This window comes from Triturus cristatus, chromosome 11 (assembly GCF_964204655.1).
Source record: "Triturus cristatus chromosome 11, aTriCri1.1, whole genome shotgun sequence".
NCBI classification, from domain to species: domain Eukaryota; kingdom Metazoa; phylum Chordata; class Amphibia; order Caudata; family Salamandridae; genus Triturus; species Triturus cristatus.
In genome coordinates, this window is record NC_140594.1 from 1,120,727,368 (window position 1) to 1,120,739,759 (window position 12,392).

At 44.9% G+C, this 12,392-nt stretch overlaps 1 protein-coding gene across 2 annotated transcripts in view; it reads left to right on the forward strand.

Annotated features, from left to right (window-relative positions):
* Window positions 1-834: 834 nt before the first annotated feature.
* The window catches only part of LOC146786155 (uncharacterized), a 248,697-nt gene continuing 237,139 nt past the window's right edge, over window positions 835-12,392 (forward strand). For both annotated transcript variants that reach the window (XM_085635676.1, XM_085635677.1), the window contains exon 1: window positions 835-1,049. In XM_085635676.1, coding sequence (XP_085491802.1) covers window positions 989-1,049 — 61 coding nt within the window. In that variant the 5' untranslated portion in view covers window positions 835-988. The remainder of the gene's footprint in view (window positions 1,050-12,392) is intronic.

Below are 12,392 nucleotides of genomic sequence, written 5' to 3' on the forward strand. Positions count from 1 at the left end.
GCAAGAGTTTAGGGTGTTGCAGAGACTTGGGGGGGGTGGGGGGTGGCTGGGGGATCCACCAGGCAGGATGGATAGGGGGATCCCAGTATGCAACAGGCATGTTCAAAGTTTTTATAACATGAATTAAGTTTTGCATTAAATATATCCTGATAATTTTCCTACCCCCTGAACATAGATTTCAGCTTTCCCTTCTTTTAGGCCCACACAAACAAGAAATATTTCCTCCCAAGCGCCAGTTGGAACTGAAACCTATGTTGCCGCATTCTGGCACTTTAACTTTAAAACTGCTTACCTAGCAACTTCGAAACTGGAGGAACGTTCATGGACTTTTCTTTTCTCGAACCGGCAGAAATGGGACATGCAAAAGTTAAAATCTATGGTAGTAATGGTGGCATTCGTGAGAATTATGGGCCATTTGTGAGGAGGAAAACTTCTGAATTTAGGGCCCCCTCGGCTTCCTGTGCCTAGAGAGATTCTTTTTTTGCATCCCGACCGCCTGCATCGAAAAGCCACAATCTTAATATTGTGCATTTACATTTCTTAATTATGCTGAAACGTGGTCGTCTACTTCGACACGCTATAAACAGCTCAACCAGAGGATGTGGCACTGGAGAGCAGCCCTGAGCACTCACGCACTCACGCACCCGCGGAAGCCAGCGCGCGACACTGTCACCTATTGTTCCACATGCGTGTTGGGACAATGTATTTTCTTTTTTTTTTTTTACTGCTGTCACCCTATATGGCTCCGTTCTTTTGGCCCAGGAAGCGCCTGTTTGTCCGCAAAGATGTCCCCGTCGCCCCACCCTCCTGAGAACGCTGTGAGACGAGACGGAGACAAGTTATTAGATATTATTACACAGCGAGGTGGCCCAGCGAAGGAGCGCTCCGAAGCCGCGTACCCCACAGCGCTGTGGCACTCTGCGGATACCTATGTGAGACCGGGGTTGGCACGACCGCCGGGTCGCCCTCTTTGCCTCTTGGTGGTGCCATGTTGATCGCCTGTTTGGCGTGGATCGCGCTGTTCGCTTCGGCGGGGGACGCCTTCACTGGTAAATTAATCGAACATTCTAGATTTATAGCCATGGCCAATGGTAACATGCACTTCTGTGGCCAGACTGTTATTTTGCATAATTGTGGATTTGTCAAATAACCCATCAGCTGCTGCTTAATCTTTAGATTTTAACAAAAAAACGGGTTCTAGTACAAACACAGCAAAAGTTACTAAAACCATGGGACACGTGTTTTTTTCAGGCCAAAAGTCACTTCGGAAAAGTTGGCTACAAGTTGATTGTTGCTGTATTTGGGTACTAAATTGGTTTTAATAAGGTGACATTTTTTACAGACAGAGCAACCATGAGTACAACTGACAACATAATGACGTGATTCTATCACAAAATGTGCCACATCATACCGCTTAATTAGCATTTTTTACTGCATGATTTAGTCAACCCAGTCCCATAATTTGTTCCGTCTCTGCCGCATAATTCCAGTGACCCTGCTTATAAAGGTTGTGCACCAGGGAAGGCTTACAAGTGTGTTTTTCTGAAAACTGTACTGGTGACATTTTGTGCTGACATTTGCACTGCCTGACAAGCACCTAAACGCACTTCAGCCCAGTTGATCCGTGCAAAACCGACAATTTGCACCACTCAAAATGTTGCTAAAATTGCAGTGCAAAATTACGGAGGCATTTGGAAATATTGAAGAAAATTTACATTCTTTTTTTTTTACTGATGTAGGACTTTTTAATTATGTTCAGACTTTCTGAACATGTGTTCTAGCTGGAGGGTAGGTTGTGTTGAGACGGTGCCAGATACCAAAAGATGTCTTTAAAAATGGTCTTGCTCCTGGGAGACAGAGAACTCCCACAGGTGAAACGTTCTGTTTTACAGGGGGTCCGAAAATATTTGCTCGGGAGCTGCACGTGGTCTGCTGAGGTGCACAAAACCAAATGTAAATGCTTTTAGATTTTAGCACAGTGAGGTTCCTGCCATCAGTTTTAGGTTTAAAACAGGGCTGGCGACACCCAGGGCTTTATTATTATTATTATTATTATTATAGCGATTTATAAAGCGCCTGGTGACCCAAGGGCATCCCCGCGCTATAAAAGTTATAATCCAGTTGAGGGGGAGGAAGGAGGAGGGAGGATTAATTAGGGAATAGGTGTGTTTTCAATTTTTTACGAAAATGCCAGATAGTGGGGTTCAAGTCTGAGGGAGCGTGGTAGGGCGTTCCATCCAATGGCTGCTTGGACAGAGAAGCGTCGTCCTCCTGTACGTGCGTTTTTGAATCTGGGAACGCTGGCCAAGTGCTCATTCTCAGATCGTAAGGATCTGGGTGCTTTGTAGGGAGTGATCATGCTGCTGAGGATCGCGGGACCAGATCCGTTGATCAGTTTATGTGACATGCACATGGCTTTGAACTGCACCCTTTGGCGAAGGATTAAAACAGTGGGGAAGGGGGGTCTTTAAAAGGGGCGTGGTCTGAGTAATTCAGGGTGTGGCTTAAACATATAAACTGTGATTCCCAAAGTGTGCCACCCAACTTGTATTTTGACCCCCATCTGAGCTTTCTGTTATTGCATCCAGATATATAACACAACAACTGACATACACCTAACACCAGCCAGCTCTATTGGCTTTGACAGTGGTTGTTAGCTGTTTAAGATAAATGAATAACACCAGTGACTTTGTTGTAAATAATTAATACTGAAAATGTTTATTTTCTCAAATTATGAGACTGTGAATTAAACATTGCTGAGACCTAGGAAGGGTCGTGGTCTTCATAGTGTCTCAATCGCTCCTGTTATGTTCACTCTGTTACACACTTACTCCCGTTTTCTCTTCACATCTCGTCCATCTACATATCTTACATCTCATCTTGTTCCTCTTTGCACCCTCTTTTCACTCTCTCTCCTGAATGCACTACCTCACATCTCCTTCCCTTCACCAACCACAAACACAAACCACTCACCTTCAAGTAATGCATCTTCTTTTCCTTTCACCTTGTCAATTTGTGACAACTGTGTACCTCATTCAAACATAGTTGTAAAGTATCACAGATGAACTTCATGACCATTGCTCAGTGCGCTTTTCAGAGAGGCCAAGGATTGAATGTGCAGGTATTCTGACCACCTTTTCTACCCAATGACAGTCACTGTGGGAAACTCTCAGGGGCTTTCAGCCTCAACTCCAGAGCTCTCGATCGTGGCCTTTTATAGACACCTGGAGGTGACTCATGTCACAGCATTCACTATACAAGAGTGATATGCTACACAAAAAAAATACAGAAACACAGCGTCTTGGAAAAATCTACATTCTAAGGAAATGCAAAAAATTTGCAAAACATGAAATAAAAAGAGGAACTAAATCAGTGATATGGATTACCTTAATGTTTTTTACATACATAGGGGCATATCAGCAACAACCGGCGATAATTATCGCTAAGCGCACTTAGCGCTAGGATAATTATCGCCGGCTAGCGTGGATTTTTATCGCTGAGATAGCGTGCTATTAGCAACGCTTATCTCAAAAGCGATAAAATCCTAGCGCTAACTGCCTAACGTGAGATTATCGCTGGAAACCCAGCGATAATCTCACAAAATGTGGCGTTAGCTTGTTGATAGGCACTCACAAACTTAGCCATGATATCCACCTTCCATAGGATATCATGGCTAAGTCAGTCCTGAAGCAGGCGTAAGGAAAGTAGTGATAACAGGAGATATCGCTACTTTTCCTGCCGCTATGCTTCATAGCGTGGGGCTTGATGATAGGAGAAATGTCGCTTAGCGACATTTCTCCTGTCATGTCAGGTCAGGAACGCCCACTTTGAATCTCATTAGAGATGCAAAGCTGGGCGTTAAGAATAGGTGCGCTAATGCAAGGTTTCACGCGTTAGCGTGACCTTGCTAATTAGGCGATCAAATTATCGCCGCTTTTCGGCCAAAAACAGCCGCAAAAGTGGCGATAGTTTTCTATCGCCGCCTTGTAAATATGCCCCATAGTGCAGAAATCGATCAGTGATTTTGCTAGTACGGTCAAGAACATAAATATAGAGCCTGACAGGTACCACTTTCAATGTCCATTTTTATTTAATGTTGGGTTTGCCACCCGGAGGGATCCAGTCCACTTAAAGGCCTGGTCACACCGCCAAGATAACAAAGGGTTGCAGGGCACTATAGAGCTCGCTCCTAACTGAAGCCTGAAACCGATGCTTTCTGGTTCAGGAGTCATTGTCCACAAGATTTATTTATTAATATAGTTAATTTTTTCATTATTTATTTTGGGGTTTTTCATGTATAATATGTAAAGCCCACATTCACCCCAGGGCCTCTTGGTGTTGAAATAACAGATGTTTATTTGTTACCCAAGTCAATGGTACTCATTTTAACACCATGAGAAGGACAAAAGGTTGAGCGAGCTTGGAACCTATGAATACAGGGACACACACAAAGTCTGAGGGTAGATGTATTAGTTCACTGAGCCACCAACCTAGCTAGAGCACTCTACATACATACATTTGCAAAATATGAGAACAGAGTTAAGTGCATTGCAAACAACAGAAGGGAAACCGGCAGTAAAGTCAGTAGATTAAGCTTTTACTTTTGGAGTTCCATAGAGCTTGGACTGGAGGCCTTGAGGTGTCTGAGCGCTGCATGGTGTATGAAAATACACCATCTTTCCTCAAGGTGGACATTCTACCTCCAGTCTCTCATTCTTCCTAGGTTCCCAATATAGAGGCTTGTTATCATGATGAGCTATTCTAATAATTACAGTTTATCCAGCAAGTTTTCTGGGCCCCTTTTGGTATCTAAACCTGGGATACTTGTACTGGGTTTTTATTTGAAGCAGTTTCTAATGTAACTTGGCACATGTAAACTGTGCTAAGTTACTCTGCCAGCTTCTTGTATTTTTAACCCTGCACCAATATCAAAAACTGGCAAACCTAAAAAGAATGACCATGGAATATCCAGCAAAATTTAGTGTTTTGCAAGAATAAAACCTGAAAATTATTTTTCGAGTAAATTCAGGTGAAGATCTGAGAAGTGGACTGAATTTGAAAAAGTCATAAGGGTGCAAATCGTGGCCCGGATTTAGAGTTTAGCAGTTGGGTTACTTCATCACAACATGACGAATAGTCCGATCACCTTATTGCAAGTGCCGGGGATATAATGCTCCTACGTTAAGGTGGCTGGCTATCCTTAAAATATGAGTGTGTTTGTGTGCAGAAACAAAAGTCGTCAAGCGGCCGGGAACCAGGAATGGCACAGGTGCACGTTAGGGTTGAGGGAACCTGTCATGAAATGCACTTCTGCATACCACAGATGTCATTTGAGATGTCATCTGTGATGTCACTGACCATGTCATGAGTGATGTAATATGTGAGGTCAAAAGCAGTGCATTATGGGGGCGTAAGTTATAGTTATCTCAGAGGGGGAAAAGAAGGGGGAAAGGTTAGTTTCATAAACATATATCTTTCATGGCTAGTAGTATAGTCTATGCACGTTTCGGCCTTGTGCCTTCATAAGGTAGCCATGTGATAATGAGACCTTATGCTGAGGTGGCACAGTCAATTATGCTGTGATTATTCGCTCTTGGTGTGAGCTAAGAGCAATGACTGGTGGACAAGATCCTCGCACGTCTCATCATTCGCGACTGTTGACAGCACGGCATTTCAAAGTTATGGTGAAAAGCTGCACTTGACTGAGGCAGACGGAGGCTTCCGTACGTGTGAATCAGCCTTGAAACATCGCATGAGTTTGGAAATGGGCTTCCTGGCAATCGGCTAGCGTGTGCTGCACTATCCAGATATCATGCTGTTCCGGGTCCCGCTTATCCTCCTTACTTTTAATTTTTCAGGAATTCCGCCACTCTGAGGGGGACTACCCCTTATACCCCTATCTACAAAACGTGCGAGGATCTTGCCCACCAGTCATTGCTCTTAGCTCACACCAAGAGCGAATAATCACAGCATAATTGACTGTGCCACCTCAGCATAAGTGCTCATTATCACATGGCTACCTGATGAAGGCACAAAGCCGAAACGCGCGTAGACTATACTACTAGCCATGAAAGATATATGTTTATGAAACAAACCTTTCCCCCTTCTTTTCCCCCTCTCGTTTTGATATTTATTGTAAATGTGTAATATGAATACACCTATTCGACTAAAATGATTATGTATGTATAGGTCAATGACTATACTGTATAGATAGAATTGTATCAATTGACAATTGCCTCAACGAGAGAATGATACAAAATCCTTGGTCTGATGTATTACCTTCCCCCCCTTTTTTAAAATATAAAATATTGAATAAAAAAAATAATTTTGAATGATATAAACATGTGGGTGTGTACATGTTTATATAAGTAGTCAGTCCACTCTGTATTAGGTTTCCTATATGTTCTTTTCATATATGCTATGTAGACCCTGATATAGGAAACGTTATTAGGGGTACCCTTTTTTGTTACAATTTTATAATGTCCCTGTACCCTTTGGTTTTTCAGTGAATTTCTAAGGTTTTTTTAAACTCTATTTCCTAACTATAACGTCCTTGTAACCTTTGGCTTTTTTAGTGAATATTGCAAGGTGAAAGTATTATATGGTATGGCAAGGGGGCCTTACCATGTAATACTAGAACAATACACAAATATTGACCACGGGTACTCTCTAGTACACCTTCTCTCGGTCCTGATAGAGTGGCAATGAAGAGACAGGCTATTTAGAGGAACATGTGTTAAGGATTTCACATCACCAACATGGACGATAAGTAATTGATATGACTTGAGTGAACTCTGACACCAATTTATAAAAATAGCTGTGATTTGTATATATTTTAGACACCAAAACAAAATCAATAAATACAGGATAACTGGAGTTATCGATTTTCAAGCATTAAGGAAATCAATCATTAGCAGTGTAAAAACATTAACATTGTGGTCAATGGGAAAAACATATATATGCAATCGGATACTTAGAGAGTGAGTTCAACTGAATCCCTCTGGGTTAAGGTTGCGTGAGTCCCTAGACCAATTCACAATAGCTAGCACAATTTTACCTGGCTCAGGGGAGCAGGGTACAGAGGAGCACTTTAGCTGTCAAACGGAGCTGTCAAACACGCCTGCAGTCTTCAAATGACTACCTTAGCAAACAGGTACCTGCAGGTCGTGTTGAGCAAAAACATTTGGAACCCAAGCAAGGAGCTGGCTCGGGGGACTCGGGTGCAGAGGTGCTCTTGTTTGCCCACGGTTCTGAACGAATCCCCGGCCAGTGGTGTTGACAGGTGTGACAAGAGATGGTGTCAACAAATGCAGGATCTTTACGATTGAGCCACTGGGGTGGTTGTTTGTTTGTGCAGGTAGTAGTCGGACTGACCACCAGCAAGCCTTGGAACCTGCAAGCACTGAGGTTGAGGAAATCTTATTCCTGAGGACCAGGGGAATGATGTAGAAAACTGAGCCTTGCTGAGGGTGGGGAATACAATTCCCCGAAGCCACCTGTCCAGTGACATGGAGCAGCCACCCCAGACGGCTCTGCGGACAGTACTTGAAGGTCGTGGATTTCACGGTTTGTCCCTGCCAACTGCAGGGGACTAGTCTCTCTACCCCAAGGGAGTTCTTGGGAAGCCTGGAGTTTGCAGAAGGGTTCACTTTCCTTGTGGAACCGGTCTCTTGCCTTGGTTGAGTCCCAATACAGCGGGTATCACAGGTGCAGAACTTAGCTCCTCTCTTCGTGGAGTCCTGTCTTGTCAGGGAAACAGGTCTCTTCTTAGTATCACATTGAATCTAAGGTTCTGTGTCTGGGGTGCCCTTTAAATCCTGGATTAATGGTGTATTAGTGGGTGTGAGGACTAGGAGCCAATTGGTGACCATATCCAGCAGGGGCATGTCACTAAAACTACTCAGAACCTGCTTTTAATCTAAAGATTGCCATAACCATAATCAGTCGTGTTCCTCAGCTGCAACACCCTAGACGTGTGGTCAGCCTTGTGGAGTATATGCCTCCTGCATAGCTAATTTTCCCATCTGCCAACGAAAAATAGTTTCTGGGACAGGGGTAGACTTTGTCCTCAAGTGGGGGACAAGTTCCTTTGTCCCATGGCACTTGTGAAGCCTTTGAGGCTCACCATTGTGATGGTCCATTCACTAGCTAAGTTATCTGCATCAGTGCCCATGAGCATGGTCATGTCAACCCTGTCTTAGTGTGGTTTCAGGCGATTCACATGAAATACTCTGTGAGGACTTCTAGGGGAGCCTAAGTCAACCAAGTGGGTGACTTCCCCTTTCTTTTCCAAAATTAGATAGGGCCCAGTACACATGTCCTAGAGGCCCCTGGGAGCCACAGGCTCCAACACCCACACAAACTGTCCTGGTTGGTACTCAACCAAGGCTGCCTTCTGGTCATACCAGTGCTTCACAAGCTCATGGCTGGCCTGAATATGCTTGTTTGTTTTCTTTGTGTACTCAGCTATGTGTGAGCGTAGGCCAAGCACATAGTCCACTATGTTTTGTTTGGGTTGCTTAAGAGGTTTGTCCAACCTTCCCTCACCAGACTCAGAGGTCCCTTTGCAGTGTGTCTGAACAGTAGTTCAAAGGGGTAAAATCCAACCTCCTTCTGAGGAGCCTCCCTGTATACAAACAGGAGGCAAGGCAGTAAGACATCCCATCTTCCTCTAAGTTTGTCTGGATGTCCCATGATCATTCCCTTAATGGTCATGTTGAATCTCTCTACCAAGCCATTAGTCTGGTGGTAATAGGGGGTAGTCAATTTGTAACTCACACTGCATTCTTCCTACATAGCTTTGAGGTATGCAGGCATGAAATAAGTGCCCCTATCCGAGACCACTTCCTTAGGGAACCCAACCCTGGTTAAGATGCCAAGGAGGGCCTTTGCCACCACAGGAGCAGTTGCAGTCCTAAGAGGGATTGCCTCTGGTCCACTACTACTAGAATAAATCTGTTTCAAGATGCAGTAGGGGGGTCAAGGGGACCAACCATGTTGATCCCTACCCTCTCAAAGGGGAGCCCAACCACAAGTAGTGGAATTAAAGGAGCCTTTGCTTGTGCACCTTTCTTGCCACTGGCCTGACAGGTTGCACGGGAGCGACAAAACTCCTTCACTTTCTCAGACATCTGTGGCCAATAGAAATGGGCCACTAACCGGTCCTAAGTCTTTGACTGACCAAGTCGTCCAGAAAGGGGGATGTCATGGGCTAAAGTGAGAAGGAATTCTCTGTATGCTTGAGGAACCACCACTCTCCTGGCTGGCCCTGGTTTGGGGTCCGTGGCCTCAGCATACAGCAATCCATCCTCCCAATAAACCCTGTGAGTGCCACTGGCATCTCCCTCTTATTGCCTGGCAGCTCGAAGCCTGAGGCTCTTAAGGGTTGGTTATGTCCTTTGTTCTTGGCAAAGTTCCTCTCTGCTGGGTCTGCCTGCACTGAGAAGGTCTGCAGGTCAGGCGTCCTCAGTCGCAGTTCCTTCCTCAGGTATCAGGACCTCCTCCTGGGAAGAGTTTTCCCCCTGATCTCATCCTCTGTGTCTTTAGAAGGTGTGATAGCAGTCTTCTTGCCCTTTCTCTTGTTCATAAAGTGCTTGGCCATAGTTTCAGGATCCAGTTATATACCTTTACCCTGACATGCAGCCTGTGCCATAGATGTTACACACACCTACTCAGGGAGACCCAGTATTTCTGCATGGCCCTCCTTTCTACCTCTGTCCATAAAGAAGTCTCCAGATCGTTGCCCAATAGACACTCTGCTGGTTTGGCAGGAGACACAGCCACCTTCTTTGAGCCAGTAACTCCTCCCTACTCTAAGTTCACTAAAGCCATTGGATAAAGCTTAGTCTCATTATCAGTGTTGGTAATATGGTGACTGACACCAGGGATCATTTGGTCTGGGAGAAACCAGACTTGCTGCTACCATAGTAGCACTGGCACCTGTATCCCTCAGAGCCTCTACTTCAGTCCCATTGATTCTTGGCCATTGTCTGTACTTCTCCAGGCTTGGGGTAAGACTGCCAACGCTTCAATGTCCACCCCTCCCAGGGAAACCAAAGTTGCCTCAGTGTGACCTTTGGCCTCTCCAGAGCGCACTTCTACTCCCATCCCAACACTAACAATACCCTTGGATTGTCCACCAGTGGGGGACTTCTTGCCACATATTGCATCACATCTCGTGTGCCCTGCCTGCTGACAGTCAAAGCACATCACAGCCTTGTAGGGATTTCAGTTCTTACCCCAATACCCCTTTTCTTTGGAATGGGAAGAGTCTCTGGGTGTACCCTCCTTGGAATCTTTTGGGGGCCTGAAGAGGACTCTGTCTTTTTACCCTTGTCAGTGCTCACCTCTTTCCCCAGTTGGGAAGTTTGAACACCATTCTTGGAGACACCCCCACTGTGTGTCTTGGCCTGGTTAACCCTGGATGTGACCCATTTATCTGCAATCTTCCCCAGCTCTCTGGGAGAAGATAACTCAGAATCTACCAGATGCTGTTGTAATTTCCCTGCGGATCAATTTGTTACAATGTGCTCTTTCATCAACAGATTATATAGCCCTTCATACGTTTCGACATCATTACATTTAATCCAGCCTTCCAGTGCCTTGACTGAGGAGTCAACAAAATCTACCTAAGTTTGATTTTATTCTTTTGTGTTTCTCTAAATCGAATTCTGTCCTCCTCTGTAGTGAGTCTAAACCCTTTCATGAGAGTGTCCCTCATGTGATGATAGGAATCAGCTACCTCTTCATCTAGGGTCAGAAGTCTATCTCTGCCCTTAACTGGTAGTAATTCTCACAGTAGTGAGCCCCAGTGTTGGCTACCTACTCTTCTCATGGTGCAGGCTTTCTCAAAAGCTGCAGACCATTTTGAAATGCCATCTCCATCTTTGTAACTGGGGACTATACCTTTTGGAATCTTAGGGTCACAAGATTCCTCCCTGACCCCATTAACTTTGCTTCCACCATCTTTGAGCTCTAGGCCCAGATTAACCATTCTCTCTCCTAGGGCTAGTCTTCTCTCCTCATTTTCAAGCTTTCTCTACTCCAGAGAGATTTGTGCAAGCTTGTCCTTAAGGTTTCCTACCACCCTGCCTAAAGGATTACCACTAGAGTGACCTCTGCAACTACCTGCAGGTGAGGGCGGTCTTGGGAAGTAAATATGATCCCAGTTCTCATCTTCTTCACCTACTTGCTGAGCCAATATATCCTCATCTTTGGCCTACTTCCTAAAACACCTTTTAACTTTGTACTCTTTAATTTACTATTGCCCTGGCAATTTAAATTAAAACTTGATTTAAAAGTACACTTTTTATATCTAAAGTTAATTGAGGAGTTCTAGTGCACAAAAAATATACTTCTGATTATGTGGTGAAGCGAAACACAAGTTCCGGAACTCTACCACTATAACACCAATGTAGGAAAGTGTTTTTCACATTTTATTTTCTAACTGTAGCCTGTAACCTTTGAGACTGGGTTTGTGAGTGGCTGTATAGGTCGTGAGTAGGTGTATGAGTGGCTGTATGGGTCTGTGAGTGGGTATATGGGTGTGTGGATGTCTGTGTGGGTTTGTGAGTGGGTGTGTGAGTATCCGTATGGGTATGTGGGTCTGTGAGTGCCTGTGTGGGTCTGTAAGTGGGTGTGTGACTGCCTATATGGGTCTGTGAGTAGGTCTATGAGTGCCTGCATAGGTGTGTGAGTGGATGTACCGATGCCTGTGAAAATCTGTAAGTGGGTACGTAAGTGGATGCATGGGTCTGTGATTGGGTGTATGAGTGCATGAATAAGTTTGTAAGTGGGTGTATATACCTGCATGGATCTGTGAGTGGGTCTCTGAGTGCCTGTATGGGTGTGTGAGTGGATTTATTGGTGCCTGCATGGATATCTGAGTGGATGTATGAGTGCCTGTATGGGTCTCTCAATGTTACTACCTGTGTAATTTTATGAGGGGATATGAGAGTGCCTGTGTGGGTCTGTGAGTGGGTGTGTGAGTCAGTCTCTGAGGAGGTGTGTGAGTTCCTGACTGGGTCAGTGAGTGGATTTGAGTGTCTGTGTGGGTCTGTGAAGGGGCATATGAGTGTGTGAGTCGCTGAGTGGTGGTGTGAGTGTCTGAGTGGGTATATAAGTATCGGCCTGGGTCAGTTAATGGGTGTGTGAGTGGTTTTGTGGGCATGTTAGTGGTTGTTTGAGTTTTTGTGTGGCTCTGTGAGTGGGTCTGTTACTGCCTACATAGCTCTGTGAGTGCCTGTGTGGGTCTGTAAGTGAGTGTGCATGTGGATGCATGGGTCTGTGAGTAGGTGTGTGAGTACCTGCATGGATATAAGAGTGTCTCTATGAGGGCCTGCATAGGTCTGTGAGTGGATAAGTAGGTCTGTGAGTGCCTGTGTGGATCTGTG